Source organism: Pleurodeles waltl, chromosome 1_1 (genome assembly GCF_031143425.1).
Source record: "Pleurodeles waltl isolate 20211129_DDA chromosome 1_1, aPleWal1.hap1.20221129, whole genome shotgun sequence".
Taxonomy (NCBI): Eukaryota; Metazoa; Chordata; class Amphibia; order Caudata; family Salamandridae; genus Pleurodeles; species Pleurodeles waltl.
The window spans coordinates 714786781-714811798 of record NC_090436.1 but is presented as its reverse complement, the minus strand read 5'-3'; the positions used below and the strand labels follow the sequence as shown (position 1 = coordinate 714811798).

Genomic DNA, 25018 nt, shown 5'->3' with positions numbered 1-25018 from the left:
GGGAGGTCAGTTGAACTTTCACATCGCCCCCCCCCCCCCCTCACAGTAGTTATTTCCTCACAAGACTGTGGGTTTGGGGATCACCTAATGAACCGTTCACATTAATTGCTCATGCATGCCTTAGATATAAAATGTCGGTATCGCCTCACTGACTGTTTTTCCCACATCTGTTCTGCCAGGGTAGTAAAATAAAAATAAAAACAATAATATCCGTTATCCCACTGTGACTTTGAACTCTGCCTAATTTTATTTCACTCTTTTTACAAAGTCAACACAGTGACTTACATCCTTACAAGTAGGATTCATGAAGAGAATCGACAAGGATCAACAGAGTGATTTACAATACAGGAACACTTGTAAACAGAACAATAGAAGCTCGTAAGGTTCATATTACGTCAGGCGTAAGCAGTCACAATTATTCCCCATAAGAAGAAACATTATAGCTCAGAGTCTTTCATCCACAACAAACCTAAATCAAGAAAGTAAAGTCCAATCACATTATTTCAATTTATGGGTGTGTGCCTGAGGAACACATTGTTTCTATCTACATGCTGGAATGGAAGCAAATTCTAGTAAGAGGAGTGCGCATCAAGTGTTAACATTGTAAAGTCACTGTAAGGAAAGCAGACAGTGCAAGTGCATACAGAAGGAATACTGCCAATAAGAATATCAAGGGCTTTGCCATCCAAACATGAAGTAGATTAAGGGCACTATACCGTTTTGGACTTCAGTAAGTGATTTACAGAGTAGAAACCCAGAGGCTGATAGGCACTCAGATCTCTTGCAGATAAATGTTTGTGCCCTGGCAGAGGTATTAAACAACAAAGGTTCTACCATTACCCATTGCATTCAAGTTAAAGAGACACACAGACTCTTGTGAGGAAACCCAGAAAATGTCTGTAGTGAAACCATGAACAATGAAGGCTATAATTCATCCAATTATACGTGTTTAGAATCTCATTAAGATGATGCTCAGGCGAATTAGTCCTGCAGTGGGCATTCATGATAGTTTGGTAATAAAATTCGAAGTGTTAAAGAGAAAAGAACCAGAATTATACAACCTTGTTCATTAATCACGAGAAGATGAAACACTAACTCAAGAAATAATTAGTAATGATTGTGTGCTCAGACAGTACACCAATTTCATATATAAATGTAGGAAAACGCAAATGCGTTCATCTCTACAGTGGTCCATGGATGTTTTGAAAATGCATTAGGTTTTAAATAAGAATTAGCTGTTTGTACGACGCTTTATCAAGGGTTGGATTACTTATTCGAGTGCCTCTAAATGTACGGTTCCACATAGGGCGCTATTCTACTTAACCCCTTTGTGGGTCATCATTTATAATACATTTAACAGTAAGTCACAGAATTAGGAGACATAAAAATATTCCTAAACAAATTAGGTATACTTTTCACAATGTACAATTTTTCAGTATTTCATCCACTGAAGTTTTTTCCGCACAGTTAAATTTTGATATGACCAGTCAGGATCCTGTCATAAATGTCTCTTGTCAATTGTACGTAGGATTTCTGAGAATCATCTAAGAAATAAAGAGGATCTGCAATTACTGACGGATCAAAACCTTCTTCCACCAATCGAAATTTTTGCTGCTTGAAGGTTGCAGTGATTTCCATCTTTTCCTAGGAAGAACAAGTAGGAGAATGTGAAATTGTTTTTTTAGAAAGTAGTCCAGCACAACATCCCAAACTGAAATCGAATATCGCTGCCCGAATAATAAGAGAAAAAAGAACGTACACTATGCTGTTAGACTGCACAAGAAAAGTCAGCTTCTTTCACAAGCGCCACCAATGACAAATAAAAATGAAATCATAAAAAAACGATTATTCATGCGGAGATTCACTACTCCCAAACTGACTCAAATAAACTTCACGTACAACTACGATTTTCAGAACTTAGCTTACGCCACTGAACCCAATGAAAGCAGACTTTCCACACTGTGCAAATTCCAATTTAGGGGGTACAGAATAGTGCTCAACCATCACAAAATATAATTTTATGCTGTCACTTTGCATTGGAAAACAATCCTAGTTAAAATGTCTCTTCATTCTTGAAATATGGAGGAGTCTGGACGTCCACATTTGTTCTATTATATAAATACATATCTAGTTCGGAGCCTGTCTACCCTGTTCAAACTACACATATCACTCATCCGTAGAAGCCACTAAATAATACATTACATAGATTGAAGGAATCATTTATTTGCAGGCTTTCAAGAAGACTTTCAATCTTCAGAAAGGTTTCAAATGAAACATTTTCTGAACTCACAAAAATTAAGCAGTAGATTTTCTTATTTGCACATATTGTCTGCTTGATTTGTAGGAGCTCTCATTCCTCTGAGCAAGGCACACTGTGACTGACTGGTAAACCCACGAGCCTCTCGGGAACACAGCGAAAGCAATAAAGTCTATTATTTTTCCATTTGGGTGTTGAGACAAGCTTGCCTTAGTATAACATCTGCTTTCCATGCAAAATTACTTTACTGCAACCTTTTTATTTCAATCTAAATGTTGAAATGTATTTTATGTACATCTAAATCCATATTACCCTTTTTGAATATCCTTGGATTGCTCTTACAGGCGTGGACTGGCCCATGAGGTGGGAGGACCACAACTGAAAACTGAGTGGGGAGGAACAGCCGCATTATGGAATCCAGCAGCTTCTACTACACCAAACCCAGGAGTTGAGCTGGCCATGTGGGTGGCGCGGCGTTTGGGTGGTGGGGTGGGATGAGTGCGTTGGGGGTCTTACTTCATAGACATTATTATTTCCAAAATTAGCCTTTTATTTAGCAACCTTAGAAAAATTATAAGATTGAGAGAAACCCAGTAAGATGCTACACTTATGCCTTACAGTCTACAAGAAACTCTGATGTACATTCATAACTAACTGAGCTATATTACAAAGTCAATGACTTGTAACTAGCAGGTAACTCAAGAAACCGCAACAAAAACAGTAATCCACTGAGAGGTCTGCATAAAATACGAATCTTTGACCTGCATGTTACATGTTGTGTTCTGAAATAGGCACATCAACCTGAGCTACTGAATGATGAGTCAAACCTATGACTATTAAGTACCAACAAAGTAGACCCCTGAGACTCATAGGCGGAGCAAAACAAACCTGTTCAACCTTTCCAGCAAGTGCATAAACCAATAGTTATGTCACTTTCGTTATACCATGAAAATTACTAGGTTCACAAAGCTCTCTGCAGCAGGTGCCGTGACCCATAAAATATTGAAAAATGCGTTATGCAGGCTCAAGGCTGATTTACATATGGCTAGGTCCAAACTGGAATGACATAGCAAGCAAAAAGGCAATGGATCTGTGACTGGGGGTGAATGTTTAATTTGTTCAGCATTCCGTCCTTCATCTGTTCTTTTTGCATTTTTCACCCTGAGTGGGAAGGGTATGCCCAGACATGGGTTCCGGGCTCGCTATGCCACTGGATTCAAGCTAGCCTTGCTGATCAGGGGTGATACCCTAAAACTGATCCAAGGATGCTTGTTCCTGGTTCAGGGAGGACCCCGCCTGGCAGAGTTTGAGCTGGACTGTTCCCATGGGGAGCAGGGTCAAGACTTATTTGCACATGGCTAGGTCGAAATTGGAATGTCATGGCAGGCAAAAAAAAACAATGGATTAAACCCAGATCTGTGACTGGGGTGAATGTTTGATTTGTTCAGCATTCCGTCCATAATCTGTTCTTTTTGGATTTGTCACCCTAAGTGGGAAGGGTATGTCCAGGCATGGATCTTTTACTCACTATACAGGGAGTGCAGAATTATTAGGCAAGTTGTATTTTTGAGGATTAATTTTATTATTGAACAACAACCATGTTCTCAATGAACCCAAAAAACTCATTAATATCAAAGCTGAATATTTTTGGAAGTAGTTTTTAGTTTGTTTTTAGTTTTAGCTATGTTAGGGGGATATCTGTGTGTGCAGGTGACTATTACTGTGCATAATTATTAGGCAACTTAACAAAAAAAAATATATACCCATTTCAATTATTTATTATTACCAGTGAAACCAATATAACATCTCAACATTCACAAATATACATTTCTGACATTCAAAAACAAAACAAAAACAAATCAGTGACCAATATAGCCACCTTTCTTTGCAAGGACACTCAAATGCCTGCCATCCATGGATTCTGTCAGTGTTTTGATCTGTTCACCATCAACATTGCGTGCAGCAGCAACCACAGCCTCCCAGACACTGTTCAGAGAGGTGTACTGTTTTACCTCCTTGTAAATCTCACATTTGATGATGGACCACAGGTTCTCAATGGGGTTCAGATCAGGTGAACAAGGAGGCCATGTCATTAGATTTCCTTCTTTTATACCCTTTCTTGCCAGCCACGCTGTGGAGTACTTGGACGCGTGTGATGGAGCATTGTCCTGCATGAAAACCATGTTTTTCTTGAAGGATGCAGACTTCTTCCTGTACCACTGCTTGAAGAAGGTGTCTTCCAGGAACTGGCAGTAGGACTGGGAGTTGAGCTTGACTCCATCCTCAACCCGAAAAGGCCCCACAAGCTCATCTTTGATGATACCAGCCCAAACCAGTACTCCACCTCCACCTTGCTGGCGTCTGAGTCGGACTGGAGCTCTCTGCCCTTTACCAATCCAGCCACGGGCCCATCCATCTGGCCCATCAAGACTCACTCTCATTTCATCAGTCCATAAAACCTTAGAAAAATCAGTCTTGAGATATTTCTTGGCCCAGTCTTGACGTTTCAGCTTGTGTGTCTTGTTCAGTGGTGGTCGTCTTTCAGCCTTTCTTACCTTGGCCATGTCTCTGAGTATTGCACACCTTGTGCTTTTGGGCACTCCAGTGATGTTGCAGCTCTGAAATATGGCCAAACTGGTGGCAAGTGGCATCGTGGCAGCTGCACGCTTGACTTTTCTCAGTTCATGGGCAGTTATTTTGCGCCTTGGTTTTTCCACACGCTTCTTGCGACCCTGTTGACTATTTTGAATGAAACGCTTGATTGTTCGATGATCACGCTTCAGAAGCTTTGCAATTTTAAGAGTGCTGCATCCCTCTGCAAGATATCTCACTATTTTTGACTTTTCTGAGCCTGTCAAGTCCTTCTTTTGACCCATTTTGCCAAAGGAAAGGAAGTTGCCTAATAATTATGCACACCTGATATAGGGTGTTGATGTCATTAGACCACACCCCTTCTCATTACAGAGATGCACATCACCTAATATGCTTAATTGGTAGTAGGCTTTCGAGCCTATACAGCTTGGAGTAAGACAGCATGCATAAAGAGGATGATGTGGTCAAAATACTCATTTGCCTAATATTTCTGCACTCCCTGTACCACCGGATTCAAAAAGATGAACTGAACCCAGATCTGTAAGTGTGGGTGAATGTTTGATTTGTTCAGTATTCCAATCATCATCCATTCTTTTTGCATTTGTCACTGTAAGTGGGAAGTGAAGTAAGCTGGGTTCTGGTTGTAGTACACCCAACTTTATTTTACCTGGTGTCAGTATGTTCTGGACTATAGTGCACTCGAGTGTTGCTAACCAGGGCCCCAGTGCCCTCTCCCCTAAATGTAGTTGCTTGGTAGCTTTTTACCCACCCAATTGGCATACTGGTGCACCCATGTAAGTCCCTAGTATACAGTACTTAGCCCAAGATGCCTGATACATGAATCAACAGCTCTGGGCCCGTTGGCATGAAACATCAAGGCATCCGAAAAATGTAGAAAGAAGCCCCGATTAGAACCGGACAAAACTGAAGAACCACGTGGGGTGCATCGCGGCAGAGAGGCGGAGGTGACGATCTAAGCCCTGCGACTGGCTGAGGCAGAGGAGCGAATCCTATCAGGGGCTGAGACCGGGGGTCACAGCGCGAGGGTGAGCCCACCACCCTGTGGACACCTGCTGGTGAGCCTCCCTGTGGCGCACACTGAACCTACAGGCTCGGTCCCTGGACGTGGGCCTGCGCAGGGGAGGAGAGTTCCCGAGCTGTGAGCCTGAGGTCGCACAGGAGACTGGGGTGAAATGTACGTACAGCCCGGCACCCGAAGAACATAAATAGAGGCCCTGTGCAGAATCGGAATTGGCCGAAACCGAAGCACAGTGTCCAACCACGAATGAAACGCAGCGGCGGGAAGACAGCAATGGATGAGACGAACTGAGCCCAAGACCGGCGATGCCCAATGACTGGGCAAGACCTAGAGTGAGTAGTGACTGGTGGTTGCGGGGTGGAAGTGAGCCCACCACCCTATAGACTCCCACCAGTGTGCTTCCCAGTGGGGCCCATCGAACCCCTGGGCCCGGTCCCTAGAAGAGGGCCTGAGCAATGGATGGGAGTTCCCGAACTGCATGCCTGAGGAAGCCCGTGAGAATAGGGCAAAATTCACATGCTGCTCAGCGCTGACTGTCGCATCGGTATTGAAGAAACTGCCAGGGGAGACAGCAACATTTGGCAGAACCTGGGCCGACCAGTGAGATAACTGTACCCCCCTCCCAGAAGCCCACTTCATCCAGGCGATACTAGGAGATACTTAGCCCCTTCCCGCTGCTCACAGACCCAGCGGACACACATATCTGGGCACAAAATCTTACGACAGAGCCCGCAGCCCAGTCCGGGGATCAACTCGCTTAAATATGACATTTCCTACTGTGCATTAACTCAGCCCAGGCTCGCCTATTAATCCAGATATTAATATCAGGCCTCACTCCGTGCTCAGCCTGGAAATACACCTCAAATCCTGGCACCTAGACACCAGAATTAGACTCTCCATCGCAGTGCTCGGTGAGATCACTGGACCAAGAGTACAGTTGCCAACATACGGAGATGATACTACTTCTTAGAAATCAAGGATAATAATGGTATGCACAAGAACCAAAACAGCAGGCCGTGCTAAGATGCCTCACCCTCATATTCCTTCCTCAGAGTTCTCCTCCACGGCACTGTCCACAGACGTGATCCCCCCCCTACAGACCAGACATCTTCAGAGGATAAACTAGACCTCATCTTGCAAGAGATTCGCAATTCTAGAGCCGCAGTGGAATTACAACTCTGTACTCTCACCACTGACATAAACATCATTAGAGATGACCACCGTAAATTTCCAGACAGGGTTCAGACAATGGAAAAGATGCTAACGACCCTAGTGCCAGGCCTAGCAGAACAAGCTACAATGGTATCACAGCTCCGTAGACAAGTGGAACAACTACAGGAACGTATAGAAGATGTGGAAGGACGATCCTGGTGCAATAATGTCTGAATTATTGGTATGCCGGAGGTCATGGAGGGTGCCCACCCAATACAGTTCATGGAGGGATGGTCCTGCACCATGGGGTCTCCAACAGGGCTCTCATCCCTTTTTACTGTGGAAAGGGCCCATTGAGTGTCAACAAGGAAGCCTATACTAGGAACACCACCGAGAACCATTGTAGCAAAAATTCTGAACTACAGAGACCGGGCTCAACTACTTCGAGCATGAGGATCTCCCTGTTTCCAGACTATACTATGGTGGTACAGCGTTGATGCTCCACGCTTACATAGGTGAAGAAAAATCTCCCTGCTGCCGACCTCACTTATGCCCTGATCTTCCCGGCAAAACTCAAAACAATTCCCACTTCTTTGACACTCCAGAAGCGGCACGTACATGGATGGATCACAACATACCAGATTCACCATGGCCGGGTGGCCGACAGACACCCCTTTTGGGGGTCCGCTCGTGCCCCCGCCGCCATGGCGTGGGGACTATTGAGTCTTTGGCGCAGTCTACTCCATCCTCTAGTCTGGCCAAGGTGGGTCAACGGGACACCCTGATCTCAACAGCAGCCTTGTGAGCTGAGCCGTGCTGCCATAGTATCAGCACGTCGAGAGGTAGCACGCTGGACTAAGACACGGACAGCAGCACAGCCCTATTTCCATTGATAACACCACAAACTGCCAATGACCTGTAAGACTATTTAAACACGGAAATGCCCATTGTAGATTCAGCCCTATCACAACGCTTTGGCTGATCATGTGTGATAGTCTTAAATGTTCTGTCAAGACCACCTTGTTGCTACTCCCAGAAGATTACCTCTAATAAGCCACCACTGTATTAATGTCAATGCTAGAACCTTGCCCACTTCACGATAATTACCTCATCTGGGGACTAGTTAAAAATATCCTGCGGAATACTTAAATATAGCTGGTATGTGCCCCAATACTACAGGGATGGTGGTCTGAGCCCAGACACCCATTTAGTTTTATGAGTAAGTTACACAAAAGCGTCCTAGGTAACATGGTTCATTGGTTGCACCCCCAAGGTGAATGCAGAAGTTCAAGGCTAAATATGCAACTCTCATAGCATACGTATTTAATCACAAGCAAACTATCCTGATGCTACTGACAAAAAACAAAACAAAAGACTGCAATAAACTATGTCTTAAAAAAAATACAGTACTTTGGTACCCAGGGCATTGGTACACCAGGGGTCTCATATGGGCTGCAGCATGTATTGTGCTACCCATGGGAGCTAGTACCAACTGTGTCTGCAGGCATGCCATTGCAGCCTATGTGAAATGGTGCATGCACCCTTTCACCACCGATCTTGGTCACTGCACTTAGACACTATAAGTCACCCCTCTGGTAGGCTCTTCAGCCCAAGGGCAGGATGCATGTCTCTAAGTGTGAGGGTACCCTTGCACGAGAAGGGTACCCCTACAAACCCAATACTCCAGTCCCTGGGTTTTGTAAGTGCAGGGAAGCCATCTTAAGATATGAAGTGGACACTGGTCTACATGAGTGGTCTAAATACATAATGGGTTTTACAAACTTAGGCATGTTTGTATCAAACATGTTGGAATCATGCAACTACACTGATTCCAGTGCTAGTTGCATGATCCCCTGTACTCTGGGGTTCGTTAGAGGATCCCCCAGTTCTGCCTATGCAGCCTAATGGGGTCTGGTGAGCCTGGCTCCAGCAGAGGAAGGCAGAACAAAGGATTTCCTGCAAGGGAAAGGTGTGACTACCACCCCCTGTGTATTAGGAGCTGGGGTGGGTGGCCTCTGAGTGGCCATCAGACTGATTTGAAGGGCACATTTGGTGCCCTCCTTGTATAATCCGGTTTGCACCAGCACAGAACTGCACAAAGGAGAGGGGAGTGACCACCCACCTGTCCAGCCCCTCCACTAAGGAGGTGCACAGAGCTCTGCTAAGTGGCCACTTAATTCTGCCATCTTGGAAATAAGATGTGCAGAGGCCCCTGGGAGCATCTGACAGGTATGACCACCTCTGATAGGTGAGTCACTTCAGAGAATGACCAACCCCATTTTAGGATTACTTAAGGTCTCCCCCATAGGGGGAGGGTCCTCCGATTAGTCCAGCAAGACTCTACAAGGCACACTCTACAAGACATCTTCTGCTCTTGGCATCTGGAACTGCTGATGGTCTGCTTTGGAACCGAAGCACATCTGCTTCTGGTGGTAAGGCTCCCATTGCAACATTGTTTCTCTGTATCCTGTAACATATTCTGCAAAATTCAAGGCTGTGCATCCTCCAGGGCCACATGGACACTGTTTGCACCTGGAAGCACAAAGGAATCTCCCTTGGAGTGAAGGAGTCACACCCCTGCATCCACAGGCACCTCAAAACAACATTGACTGGCTGGTGGGGTCTGCTGTTCCACGGACATCAAAAGGCTCTGCTTCACAGGTGGTGGGTCTGTGGCTTCGGCTGGGTCCGGCCTGCTTGCCTTCTGACCAAAATGGGAGACTGTGAGCCCCTGCTCCTGCCCCTGGACTGGAACCCCTGTGCACCGCAACTGTTGCTCTTGCCAAGGCTTGTTGATTCTTCCTCCAGGAGATCTTCTGGCACCAAGAAGCCCCTGGCTCCAGCACTCTGCAACTCGACAATCAGCCCCTGTCCTGTAGGTCCTGCGACACAGGACTTCTGTTTTGTTGTGCTGGTGAAGCCTCCTTGTGACTCCCTGTGTCTATCGCCTGTGGGTCACTCCTGGGGGCTCCATCAACTTCTGCTGGCCTTCCTGCATGCTGAGGGCCAGCCCTGTGGACTCCCACTGAAGGGCAGAGACTTCTGGATCTTGCTGGTCCCCAAAACTCGGCAAATACCTCTTCAGCTCCTGCTTGCATTTGCCAATGCTTGTTGGTGACCTGGCTGGTCACTGACCCTCCATCAATCTGGCGACCGGCGAGGGACAGCTCGTAGGAGACTCCTAGGATCTTCTGCAGCTCTTGGACCCCGCAGCTGGACTTTTTCCTCCACCAACTTGCAGGATCTTCACCCCTTTGCAACCTGCACCACATGGGCACCTCCAAGGGTGCTGGTCTCTGTCCCCTTCTCTCTCAGGTCCTCCACATCTGAAATCCATCCCTGGGTTCCACCAGCCTGGTCCACGGGTCGTGGCAGCAGCTGGACAATCCAAGGCTTCCACTGACTTCAGAGAGAGTCCCTTCTCCCCTCTGCATGCAAGTCTTAGAGTGTAGGTACTCCAGTCTTCTGGGTATCCTCGGGTGGGGGCACTCTCCAACCTTCGTCATATCTGTTGGTTTCCTTGGGGTCCACTGGGAAGGGTCCCGAAACCCACAAAATCCAACCACTACTCTCTGTGTTAGCCTATGGGACAACTGGGAGGGTAACTACCTTGCACCTGGTCGCTGGAGACACTTATCGTACTTACCTTTGGTGTGTTCATCTACTCCCAACCCCTAGCTTACTACCACACTTACCTTGGTTGGGTTCACTATTTTGCATTGCAATTTCTTAGTATTTTATGCTAATTTTGCTGGTTATTATTTGTATATATTGTGTGTAGATATCTTCATAGGGAAATATACCAATGGCAGTCTAGTAGTAGTGCTGTAATAAAGAATCCTTTATTTTTGCCACACTTGTTGTTCTTTCTTGTGAGAGAGTTCCTTTCTGACTACTGTGGTATTGCACGTGCTTTACATTCTTCCTGAATAACCTTCAGCTGCTCACCTCTGCTACAGCTTTTGGTATCTGGACACCTATTCACTATCACTAAGGGATGCCTGGACTCAGTGTAGGGTACCACACTAGAGGTATACATCATAAACTGAGCCAGCCTCCTACAGGAAAGGTATGCCAGACGTGTGTCCTGTGTTCGCTATGCCACCAGATTCAAGCAAGCCTGGCTGATGAGGGGTGATATCCCGAAACCAGTACAAGAATGCTTGTTTCTCGTTCAGAGAGGACCTGGTCTGGCACTTCGGGCTGAACTGTTCCCATGGGAGCAGGGTTAAGACTGATTTGGAGATGGCTATGTCCAAACTGTAATGGCATGTGGGGCAAAACACTATGGATTAAACTCAGATCTGTGACTGGGGATGAATGTTTGATTTATTAAGCATTATGTCCATCCTCTGTTGTTTTTGCATTTGTAGCCCTTATTGGGAAACGTATGTTTAGATATGGGTTCTGTGCTCACTACACCACTGGATTTAAGCTAGCCTGACTGATGAGGGGGTGATACCTGCAAACCAGTCCCAGGATGCTTGTTTCTGGTTCAGGGCAGACTTGGCCTGGCAGTTCGGGCTCGACTGTCCTAATGGGGAGCAGGGTCAAGACTGATTTGCATATGGCTAGGTTCAAACTGGAATGCCATGGTGGGCAAAAAACACAATGGACTAAACCAAGATCTGTGACGGGGTGAATGTTTGATTTGTTCAGCATTCCATCCATCATCTGTTCTTTTTGCCTCTGGAAGACTGGGCATATGTGGACTCAATTACATCAAATCAAGGTCTCTAAACCATTGGGTTTGGAGCAATGGCAGTACAATTATACCCTGGAAATCACTAAGCCTGGAGGACAAGGGATGGATGTCTGGCGTTCGAAAAGCTGTGGTGCCTGTTCAGGCCACCTCTCAGTGTGTATTGAACACTTGCAACCACATATTCAAACGTCGTCTTTTTGCTTTCCGTATTGAAGTTACCATTAAGTACAGGAATCTTTAGACCGTGGTTGCTGCCAATGGCTCTTGTAAAATGCTGCCCTATAAGAGTGTCATTCTCTGTTCTACAGAGTCTCTTCTAGTGGAGTTTCATTGGTTTGAACAGTGTTTGGCTGTAAACATAATGGGCCCTCTCTAAGGATTTCATACATATGATCAAGTATACTACAATGACAGAGGCACAAATAAACCTCTTTGTTAGTTTGCAGTCGTTATGTGTATGTTGTACCTCCTCAGTATCGGAAATGGGGACATGCTGGAAGGCTAGGCACCTACAGTTTTTTTAATGTTAGATCTACAGTAAGTTGGATGAGAGTCTTCATGTTCATGTCACAGAAAGTACAAGTGACATATTTGGATATGATGACAATCTTACTGCACCATCTGTTACTCCATTTATCGTTAGAGTTGATTCAGTTGATCTGCCTGCTAGCCAGTATACCCTTCATCCCTCACACTTCCATGTGCATTCCTGCTAAAGGTGCATGTTCTGTCGCAGAGGGTAGTGCCTCCCTGATAGAAGTGTCAGTCTTCTGCCTGTCCCTTGGGTATATGAGTATCTGCTCTCCCATGCAAGAACTTCCAAACAAGTCTCATGCACCGCTGTCACACTTACAGTAGCTGGTCACAGCTGAGAGGACCCACTGAGTTCCAAGTGTAATGTTTTGGAATAGGCGTCTGTTGGCCTGCACTAAAGATTCCATTCAACATGCAATACTAATAGCATAATACATTGCATATCGTGCCCTTGTAAACTCGTCTACCAGGGTCAATCACACAAAAGACAACTTTTTCACATATGAGAACATATGTCACAGACATTGCAATATTGAAAATGCTCGTGCTCTTCAGTGTGTAAACACTACCCGATCTGTCATCCGCCCGCTGGTGGGTGTCTTGTGGTTTGGATCCAACAGTCAGTTTGTGGCTGGCGAATGACCTACGCATATGCTAGGAATGTATTGGCTGTTTTATTGAGATTTGTTGTGAACACCTTACCTAAACAGTTGCAGAGAGGAGATGCAAGAGATGCACAGTCATGTGAGGAGGAGGAGCAGTGCAGTGCGGAGTGCAGTCCGGAGGGGAGCAGAGAGGAAACCGTGCGTAGGATGCTGTGGGCCTGGGACGCCGGGCATCGCAGGCAGCGTAGAGTGGTGAGTGGCAGGGAGGGCCCAGTGGCCCTGCAGTCCAGTAGGCCTAATGGGACCTAGTCGCCTGTAGCCTTTGCCCCCACCCTCGCCCTCCTGCATGCGGACGTGGATGCGTGTGCACTGTTTGGGGGGGGGGGGGGGGGGCGGAGCATTGGAAGAGTTGTAGGAGTCCGTGGTGGTCTTTCCCATCCTGCTTGCATCATTCCGACTCCGTCTCACTCCAATGCAATTCAATTTAGCTACCACATGCTGGGATTTAGCGGGCACTGTGATGTGACAGCGTTGTGACAGAGAACAGTTGGCGGAATTTTCATTTACTTGTGATCACATTTTTGGGGACTCGCATTGGAGGCATTTTTGGAGCATTTGGCATAATTTGAGGCAGTCTGGAGGTGTTGTGGTGGCACTGTGAGTAACAGCAAGAACTTGTAAGAACCCCAAGATCATGTATAAGAATCTGCAAAAGGGGTTAATTTAGAGTGAAGAGGGCAAGGTAGCGGCACATTAGGTGCTGCTCTGCAGGGTCGAGGGTCACGGCGGGCAGCTGCGGCCTGTCAAGGTGTAGGTGCTGCTTTCACACTGACTCTCCCACAATTCTCTTACCTACTATCCCCCTCTTTTTTTACTTCTTTTGCTCCTTGACCTTTGACTCTTCCCCCTTGCTTAAGCGCTATGTTAACGATCTGCACATTGTACACACTGGAAATCAGCCTATTGTCATCTAAAGGCTAGGAAAAGCCAGGAGCTCTCAGATGATAAGGTGACAGTGAAGGTATCAGTGTCAGCTGTGTTGATCCACTGGCTCAGAGGCCACAAAGGTCTACGGAACGCTCACAGAAGCAACCAGGGTGCTGTGATCTCCATTTGTGTTTTTGCCACTCTTTTTCATCTCTCTTGCTTTTCCCCGCCTGTTCTCCCTGTTGCATGCAGGGCACCTGGTTTGCTGGTGTTTGCTGCGTTCATTGGCCATGGTCCCATGCGAATGGTGCCATTTTCCTCACACCGAGGAGGCAGGATGAGTTGGGTTGAGGTGCTGTAGTAAGGGGGCCAGGCAGAGAGTACACTTACTGGCATAGGCGTCGCACAGTACATTCTTGGGAGGGAATAATGGAGTGGTTGTGGTGGCATTCACTTGGGAGGCAGGAGTTCAGCTAGAGGTGGGAGCCCGTGAAATACAGTAGACTGAAGCTGGGTGGATTCTTGTTACTACTCCTGTTTTTCACATCTACATCTGTAGTCATAATAAGTTTCGAATTATATACCTCCTTGGCTCTGGAACATGAAAATAAAGGTAAAGCACCTTTTAGGAAAGCTCTGATTGTCTGCTAGAATGACATTTAGGAGATTATGCTCTGGATGTCTGATTGCCACTTCTACCTCCACCTTTTCCCCCAGTTACCTCTTGAAGTTAAAAAAGTCCATCTGTCAAAGGAAGTCACGATTGTCCCCTTTGAAGTCCCATCCATCATTCTTGAGCTTATTCACAATGTCTGATAATAAGGAAGGAAAGGAAGAGCTGGCCACCGGTATGGGCAAATTTGTTGATGTAATTTCCGACTCTTAAGAGATGCATAAGGCTTCTTCCTGCCAGGAAGCTTATTTTGGGCAACACTTGCAACTTCCCTCTTTGGCTAAGATAGGTTTGTCCTGTGATTCGTCTTGTGTAATGGAAGTAGGCAAAATAGTTGCTGCAGGGTCCAATAGCAGGGGAAGCTGTCCCTGTGGGACAGGCTCCATGGTTGTTGAACATTCGGGCTCCGCCTCTAAGAGACTTGCTCATTTGCACTTTGGAAGCAGTTTGTTTGGTACTCAGGAGCCGGTTGTCAGTACCATTCAGGTGGACTATTTGGACTCCCGTCGTCGTCAAGATGACTTGCTAGCAGTAACACTTGCCCCAAATATGGAAAACTTTAATGGTTTCCTGCACAATGAGTTTAGAGGTGCCCTTTGTGTACAGGAGGACTTTGCTTTGTGAGACATTGCTGTTATAAAAGATAAGAATTTGCAAAAGGAGGCTTGTGGGATATCCTCTGCTGTCTTCTTTGGGAGTCAAATTTTGATATGCATGCAAAGTCGTCCATCTTTGCTGGGTCTATATGATAGCACGCCTTAGTGAATTCAATGAATGGTGATTTGCTTTTATGCTCTGGGACCCAAGGGTTTATACACCCACTTAATCGTGAGGGAGTAGGTAGGTAAAATGCTCCATGTGTTTTGCTTAGAAAAAGTGTTATCCTCCATTCTAGCACTATTGGAAAGATCAGTCTCCAACCCATATAATGTATTAGAGGTATACTGTCACTAATTTGTTTGGGGATTCAGCACCTTACCTCCCATAGTTCATGCCCAGCCCAGAGATTATAGTCAAGAGAGGTGAAATCACAAGCCACTCAGGTTAATTCAGTGGTTAATGGTGAGCTAAAAAAAACTTTGGTATTCAAGTGGACAGGGCTAGTTTGATGAGGGTTCTTCTTCCTCTAGGAGAAACAGATGGAGAAACTGGGGTCAAACAAGAGGAGGAGAACGTGCTTTCCTTAAAACATTTATTTCAAGGACATAACCAGGCTGAACAGGGGTCCAAAAATGGAGAAACGTCTTCCTGTTTTTTTAAGTAAAAAAAGAATTTAAGTCTCCCCATGGGCGCACCTTCCTTTCATGCTCGACCTTCTGCTGTTCCTTCCAAAGTACCGTCTACTGGTGATTGGCAGAAGGTGGGGGACACCGTTAGGGACCACAGGGAAAGATCCTCTAAAGGGAGGAAGGAGAAGAAACGCTGGATTTTGAAATGCAGACCATCAAAACTAAGTCTTGCTGCTGTTCCAGAAGAGTTAATATCCCCTGATCAGATAACACATAGAGACACACTGAAAAAAGTTCCCTCTGATCAGTTGCTAAACCCTGAACTATTGAGTAATGCATCTTTACATTTAGGCTCTGCCACTGATCCGGTAGCTTCTTCCAGCGCACTAGAGATGCTGGTCCCAAATATCTGTGCCCAGGGAAAGAGGCTTTCCCTCAATAATGGAGTGATTACCCATGGCTCGTAGGTTGGTGATGCTCAGGTTTCTCATAATGGTGGAGGGGGGAGTAGAATGGTGAATTGTGGTCTTCAAGGGGTGGGTACGTGGTCCAGAGGCTCCCAAGTGGAGGGGTGGAATTCTGAGTTGGCTGCGTTGGCTTCACCTTCGGGGGAAATGTTATCTCAGCATGCACTTAAGTCAGCTGGGACTCTTAAAGGGGTGGCTCAACCATTTTTTTCATCATCATTATTGGCCCCTCATCATGGGTCTGGAATGATGCCTGGTAATCATTCAGAGAGGTCTTGAAATAGGGTATTTTCTGACGGTATTTGATTTAGTTTTTTTGTTGGATCGTGCTTTTATGAAACAATTTATTTTACATCTATTCTTGGACATCGAGGCCCTTGGAGTGGTAACGAGTAAAGACATTGAAAATGTCTATATTAATACTTCTGCCCCTTGCCCCTAGTGCAAGGGTAACATTTAGTTCTAGGATTATTTTGATGTTGATTTAGAGAATGTGGATAATTTTTGGAAAATAGGGATTGAAGTCCTTCTTGCTGAAACAATAACATGTCTAACTGTGACAGTTCGACCATGGACCTTCAGGGTGTCTCAGTAGATGTGATACAGAGGAGGGGGGTCCCTTAACTTAAAGGACATCTGTTAGACTTGGCATCCTTGGCGTGGTCTCCCCTACATTTTTGTCTCTGTTTCCCAGGTTGTTGATGTGTGCTGGACTCTATTTTTGCTGTTTTTGAAACTCTGGGTACGTTACCACTGCTATCCAGTGCTAAAGTGCAAGTGCTCCTATGTAAAATGTATGTGTAATGGGCTTTCCATGATTGGCATATTCACTAGTAAGTTCCTAGTGCAGTACAGTAGTGGTGCACGGGCCTGTAAATCAAATGTTACTAGTGGGCCTGCAGTGGAGCCCTGCTCGGCTACAGGCCGCGGGAGGCCTCGGTTAAAAGTTTACCTTCACACTTAGGCCCTCATTCTGACCCTGGCGGTCAAAGACCGCCAGGGCGGGGGACCGCGGGAGCACCGCCGACAGGCCGGCGGTGCTCCAATGGGGATTCCGACCGCGGCGGTAAAGCCGCGGTCGGACCGGCACCACTGGCGGGCTCCCGCCAGTGTACCGCCGCCCCATTGAATCCTCCACGGCGGCGCAGCTTGCTGCACCGCCGCGGGGATTCCGACCCCCCCTACTGCCATCCAGATCCCGGCGGTCCGACCGCCGGGATCCGGATGGCGGTAGGGGGGGTCGCGGGGCCCCTGGGGGCCCCTGCAGTGCCCATGCCACTGGCATGGGCATTGCAGGGGCCCCCGTAAGAGGGCCCCTACATGTATTTCACTGTCTGCTGTGCAGACAGTGAAATACGCGACGGGTGCAACTGCACCCGTCGCACAGCTTCCACTCCGCCAGCTCGATTCCGAGCCGGCTTCATCGTGGAAGCCTCTTTCCCGCTGGGCTGGCGGGCGGTCTGAAGGCGACCGCCCGCCAGCCCAGCGGGAAAGTCAGAATTACCGCCGCGGTCTTTCGACCGCGGAACGGTAACCTGACGGCGGGACTTTGGCGGGCGGCCTCCGCCGCCCGCCAAGGTCAGAATGAGGGCCTTAGTCTCTTTTTCAAAGATTTTCTTCAGCGGAACGAACCTGCCAGTCCAATCCGGCTAGAGTTGCCACGGCGGGTCGGTCCCTCTATGGAGCTTTTTTTCAAAAGTTGTCCAAACTTCTGGGGCTTCTCCCAGATGTCCTTTTAAGGCTCTTTGAGGTCCACAGCTCACCCCAAGGTCCAGAAGTTCTGAGATGGTCCTTGGGGTTGCGGACTACAACTCCCAGAATGCACCTGGTGCAAACTCCATTTTTGGCTACTGGACAATGGTCAGCTGGTCGCTTTCTTCAGGAGTTGGTGCAGGGGACTCTGGTTAGCAATTTTTCACCTGTACCAAACAGGGAGTCCCTCTTTGAACCAGTTGAAGCCAGGCAAAGTCCTTCTTGTGGTGAAGCCCAGGTGTGCAGCTGGTGCAGTCCTTCTGTGTGCAGGTTCCAGGTGCAGGCCAGGGGTCCAGCAGGGCAGTCCTTCTACTCCTTTGGTTCTTCCTTGTTGGAATCTGATGGGGATCTGAGGTGTGGGTGCAGGTCTGCCAGTTTTATCCTTGCTCCTGGGTGAAAAGCAGGGGGGTCCTGGTTCTCCAATCAAGGGCAGGGTCCTTCCCCCTGTGATGACCACCTCCTGGGAAGTGTGGCAAAAATCAATCCCAGGAGGCAACATTCTCCAAAAATCCATCATGGCTGAATCTGATTTTTGGAGGTTGCATCTGGCTGAGCCCACCCACTGGTGTGGCTAAAAATCATAAACACACCCCTCTCCTGCCCTCTCCTAATCTTAGCAAGGGGGTACCTAGTTGTCTGGGGTTGCAGGATGTGGGGGTGTTGCTGGTTGCTCCAAATATCCTTCTCTGCCTTTGAAGACCAGCTTGGCAGCCCTCCCCCTTCCTGCCTCACCATCTGCTGAGGGGAGATTCCCTCCCACAGGCACATTCCTTTGTGTGAAGCCAGGCCACTTCACACCTCATCAAGGCAGCCTGGCCAGGCTGCTAGAGGCTGGCCAATCAGAGCACAGCAGCACAAACAATGCAGGGCTGGAATTAGCAACTTTTCAGGTAAAGTTTAAAACTTTTTACCTGAACAAGTTATATTAAATCCAACAACTGGAAGTTGTGGGGTTTATTATAACAATTAATTTGATACCAAACTCTTGGTATCCATCATTTAAGGGGACTTTAAAAATTAAAATAAAGTCTCCCCATTCTAGCCTATGGAGGCCATTCACTATAATGAGGGAAACACAAATTTGGCTGTTTTTACCTCACCAGGGCTTATAAAACTATTTTTATAAGGCCCCTGCTTATAGTTACATGGCACCCAGCCCGCCCTAGTGGCACATAGGGCACACCTTAGGGGTGACTTATATGTAAAAATAAGGTAGTTTCAAGTAACTGCCTAAACCATGGGCACATACATCATTGTAAAAGTAAAGTTCCCTCTCAGGCCTAGGCTATACACAGGTTGTAAAGAGCTGCGTGCAAAAGCATTTTGCTTATGTACTTTTGGTTTATAAGGTAAAAATTCTGATTACATTGAGCTATGCCTGTGAGGTGATGGATAAGCAGCATTCGTCCTTCTTCAAGAAAGTAGAAGTGAGTATATGGCGCCGAATTTATAATCTGAATTCTATGATTTTTTACCATCCTTCGGCTTGTATTGGGCTTCCTTCAACAACTGTGATCGCTATGGCAGCTGTTCTGAGGTGGGGGGCGGCATATTGGGTAGTGAAGCTGGTTCTATTAGAGCTGCATTAAAATTAGAATTTTTTCATAGTTTGAAGGGAAGAAGTGTCCTTACTGCGTGAATTCTTCTTCCAAGACTTCTTTTAAAATGTTTGATAAAATGTTTTTTAGCATGCCTTAAGCAGGAAGAGAGATATTTTGTACTGTTAGAATAGAAAGTAGTATATGTAAAAAAAAATAAAAAAAAAAAAAAATAAAGAACATATCTTTTATGGAACATGCCACATGGAATAAGGAAAATTAGCTTGCTACTGAGATTAAATTTGCTCCAGTTACAGGTTATTACAGGTATTTGGAAAGATATACCAAAGGAAGAGAGGTTTTGTGATCTTTGCCCATCATATGTATAAGACTTAAATCATGTGCTTTTTGTATGTACAGTCCTTTGTTCTTAAAAATGGCACTTTTTGAGACCGATTTTTTGGAAATACAATATAACTTTGGCAGTTGCGGCACCTACTTGTCAATTTACTCCACCAACTGAAATGGTCTGTGAAAAGATTGTTTTTTTTTTTTTTTTTTTACATGTTTTCAAGTTTGTTCTACATTTTTTATTTATATGAGTATTTATTTAGTGATGCCTTTCTGCATTTTATATGCATTGTAAGATACAAATGCAACCTTTATGATCAGTTGTATGTATGCGTTAAGGTAAGCTGCTCAAAATACACTATGGCACAATCGCCTTTTGTGTGGGCAGAGCTGCTTATTTCATGCTTGCAGCTATGCACTTTTCAATACTGTATACATGAGAAGTTATTTGGTGATTTTGTTCCTGGTACTTTATTTGCATCACAGGTGACACCAATTACTGGTATGTGAAAGTAATTATTGTGACTATTCATATGTAATGTGTTAATGATGACGCTCATCAAATTTTATGGCACCATTGCACTTTTCTTGAGTGGGAAGAACAGTTTATCGTTTGCTGATTGGTATCTATGTGGTGCCATTTTACTTGCCCACTTGCACTTTTCAATTCTGTGCAGTTTAATAGTACATTGTTCCTATATTGTGTTTGAATTCTGGACATATTTGTTCGAATATTATGCTTTTGAGTTTGCACTACCTATTTCTTCTGCACTGACAAGAGTACTGTATTTAGCACCGATACTGTGCATTTAAAATGTATAGTTGAAGGTATGGATAAATTGGTGTATTATTTTATGTGGATCTCAGTTGAGTACCATAACATAATAACATTGAATTAATTGATTGACTGATTGAAATTGGTCCCTTAGTAGCACTCTATACGCAAGCCCGGCCACAATGAAAATATCCAACCCTGCCAAATCACTGATGTGGCAAAAAGACCAGTCCAGTTAGGTGACATTGCAGCAAAACTTAAAAACAAGCATTGGGGAAACCAATAGTTATGGGTTTAAAGAAGTCACTCACACTGTTCAATGAAAGCACTCGAGTGGAGTTGGAATGATACATCTAAACAGACAACAGCTTTAGGTGAGAGATGAATACTCCACTGAGCTGAATCAAGACATGACTGACAAAGTCTCAAGCCAATACTGAAAGAGGGGTATAAAGGGAAAAACCCACTCTAAGTACAGCATAAGCAAGAGGTCTGTTTGACAGGAGCACTTTCAAGCTACAGCCCTAAAGGGGGAATGCAGTTGTCGAGGCAAAAATTTTAATAGATTACCACAACCCCTTTCAGAAGCGTATCTCAAGACTAAAGTAAAACAGTATCATGTGAAGCTGAAAGAACAATTGTAGCATAAGGCAAGGTTGGAATGTTCCTTTTTTTTGCTGTCAGATGACTGTAACACAAAAAAACAGCAGTCCTGGATTATAACTGTAGGAATCCTGATAGATTTAAACCCAATAGGCCTGTCAAAGCAGAAATTAAGGACATGAGTAAGGAAAACATTTGCACCAGCCGCTCATTGGTCAGCCAGCCACTGCTTACCTACGGGCAAGCTTCAGCATTCCTCACTGCCAGGCAAACATGAGTAGTGAGCTGGGATAACACGAAGAGACCAAGAGGCTCTGAACAACATCAAAAGACTTACTTTACAGCAAACAAAGGGTCCGCCTGACTGACACAACTAACTGCTCAGCAGTGAAATGCTGAACTGTTTTAAAGAAGCTGTTCAACAAAGCATCACTCATTTACGTGAGCATTGGAACCAGGTAAAGCGGTCTCCAAGCGGACCTAAAAAGTGCAAAAACCGTCCATACCTTTTCAACAGGTGTAGTTAAGGAGAACAGGGAAAAAACGACATACAAACGGCAGTTACGGAATACCTAAACAACACAGCTAATGTACCATGTACGCAAACCAGCACATTTTAAATACCGCATAACCTAATACATGAGAATTAAACAATCGGACTCCACACCAGAACTACCCCAAAATACCGAAAAATATTAACAGCACCGAACACCGAGCTCTAAATACACGCTCAGCACTCAAGAAAACAAAAATAATCACCGATTTATCTACCTTATCAGGTTAAACAAATAATAACTCAAAATACAACTGAACAGAAAACTTCATATATGGTTAGACATATGAGCAACAGCAAATAAAGCCATAAAGCAGATTAGCAATGAACCATAAAGAACACACAGGAGTCAATAAGTAATCATGCAAACTCTCTGGAATGCTCACGTTAGGGTGTCAAATCATATGTGAAACTCACGGTTCCAAATGTGCCGCGAAAGTGCAGGCACATGGTCAGGCATGAACATCTCAAACGAAAATACAAGAAAAAAGCGTAGTCATGAAAAACTCCAGTGGTGCTAATATCCTTGCTGCAGAGCACAGGAATACTGAAAAACATCTTAAACAAGACCAATAACCTACATTTTAAGAAACTATGAGTAAAAACCATGCTGAATACTCAAAGGCATACACAGACCAATAAACCAAACTATCAGCAATATGCAAGATGTAGCAGGACATACCAATTGCATACAAGGAGGAGGAGGAAGATAGACGAATCACTGCACACCTTTGTAGAAAGATGAGAGTCACAAGTACTAACTTGATAGCCTAACAGAGAGAGTACATAAAGACGATATAAGCACCGTAAATCCATAGGACTGACTCAAGAGGAAAAATAGTATACCATCTGCACTGCCATACCCTATCCCCTTAGGAAACTACTCACAGTCCTGCATTTATTTTGAACCTGATCTTTTCAAAGCAGCATGGTTCAATTTTAGGCTGTCACAGCAAATATTTGCTTATCTACTGATGCTGTTAAGGATACAGTGTAACCTTTTGAGGATATAACATTTGGAGAGATCAAATATCAAGTTTTATTAATATATCAGTGGCATAGAAGTTAGGATATGGTGATGAATTAACCTACATTTAAAGGCCTAACAGAGAAAATAACATGAGTGTTAAAATGTGCATGTTTGAATTGTGGTGAACCATGTGGCCACCACTCGTAATAAACACTTTGTTTTAACATGAGAGTTTTGCATTTATATTAAATGAAGTACTGAAGTGAATTGATTATTACAAATGTTATTGAAAGTTTTAAATGATTCTGAATTAATTGTACTTGCAATGAAGTAAATGAATTTCATTAATGCAAGTTACGTGCGTGCAGAAAAATAAATGCACATTCATATTTTTCTAACATGCTATGAATAATGTTTGCAATTAAATAATTTGCTTTGCATATCTGACCTGTAAAGTGTGCAACAGGTTTATTAAAGTATTAAATGTATTAATGTGTATTAAGGCTTTCTTAGCTTGACTAGGCCTGAAAGATTCATTTGGCAGCATCAATGGAAAATAACTTGTTTATTCTGTCCCCTCTGACCTGGATTCTTTCCCTAGGCTGCTAATGTGAATGTTGAATGTTCTATTGTATTGAAGGCAAGAAACATGTTTTAGAGATAACAATGTTGTACTATTTGTTCTAGCTGTCGAACAAGAAATGAAACTTGTAGTTCTCGTGTGAAACGTATTGGTTTGGTTTTTTGTGTGTCGTGACAAAGGATCTCAAGTAACAAATAACTTCAGAGTGTAATATTTTGTTAGAAGTGTGTGAAATCAACTGATGACAATGCACTTTTGCTGACAAGTTTTGGTATAGTTGCAAATTTGATGGTGCCATCTGCAGCCAATGGATGCTGAATCTGACGTCCGAAGTACGCCCACCTGGAGGACCGATGAATGGATCATGCATATTTCTAATTAGTGAGGAACTTTGGTAACTGAGAAACAGCTTGTGTTGGTGTGAGTTTGAGTCAGTCCTGACATGCTGAAGAGATCCAGAGGCTCTCTGCTTCTTCTGAATGCCTTTTAACCCTTATCTGTCTTCTGATAAATAAAGTCTTAGTCTTAATTGCCCTATTCTGTTATGCGGTTGAGTACTAATAAGGCCAACTAATCCTGAACTGCTGTTCTGTCCTATGTGCAGCCCGTGTTCTGCACTGTCCTGATGCCTCTGTCAAATGACGCATTAAGAAAGTGACCGTCCTATCTGATAAATTATCGCTGTCTGCTGTCCCATGAGGAAAGATATAACTAAACGTGGTTTCGTGTTTCCTTTTAGTTGAGACTTACAACAGGGTATTTTTGTAGCGAGTTGCTGTAGATAGATGTTTTTCCAAATTATTTTTTTCTTTCTTTTATTTTTGTTTCACCTACATTTGTTAGCTCATTCCCACACATACAAGTACAAATTTGTGTTAGTGAGTGAGGTGGAGCAAAGAACATTGGAAGTGTGGTGGGTGACCAACATGAAAAGGAGTCACAACTTTTGGCAAAAAGGTCATCCTGGTCCGAAACACAAATTTGTCTGGGAAAAAGGTGGTATAGAGTTCATGCACAGAGTGAGCACGGAGCTCACTCGGGTGATGCACTGAAGGGATCGGAATGAGGAAGATAGTTTTTAAGGTTAGAAGACTTAATGAGCAGCTGTGCATTTGCTCAAAAGAGGTACAAATGAGTAATGTCAGGACCAGCTTAAAATCACACTGTGAAATCACAAAAGATATGGGAGCGAACATGTGTGTTAAACCGCATCCCAACAAAGACGACTGTTCTGGCAAACACAAAAAGGCAGACAAATAACCTTTAATAGTGCCCACTTGAAGACTTTACTGGGCCAAAGCTAAATCAAAACACACAACAAAACTTATGACCATTTGACTTTTAAGAGATCTGCTTTGTGGGTTCAATACCAACCCACAAACTTGTCCCTGCATCGAGCGCAAAAGGACTTTGCTGTGCTTTCTTCAGTACTTCATGGGGTGGTATTATCTGCAAGAGCCTTCACCAGCCTTCTTCTGATGGACGTCAGGAAGGCCTTCAATGTCAGATGGATGGCCAGCAGCTCCAAAAGATTTATGTGAAGCTGTGTTTCCAATGGAAAGTGGTGTCCACTGATCTCTAACTCTCCTGGATGACATCCCTAGTCCAACAGAATGCATCTGTCACCACTGTCAGCTCTGTGGTAGGTAAAGGTGAGGGGTTTGCTGTTAGTCATGCAGCCACCTCTGCAGATCTTCTGTAGTCTTCCTTGAA

General features: G+C 44.8%; 1 protein-coding gene across 1 annotated transcript in view; it reads right to left on the bottom strand.

The window, feature by feature from the left end:
- Nucleotides 1-224: 224 nt before the first annotated feature.
- Nucleotides 225-25018, bottom strand: part of SLC27A6 (solute carrier family 27 member 6) — a 356441-nt gene continuing 331647 nt past the window's right edge. Inside the window, exon 10 of the mRNA XM_069227290.1 lies at nucleotides 225-1644. Within this exon, the coding sequence (XP_069083391.1) occupies nucleotides 1468-1644 (177 nt within the window). The 3' untranslated portion in view covers nucleotides 225-1467. The remainder of the gene's footprint in view (nucleotides 1645-25018) is intronic.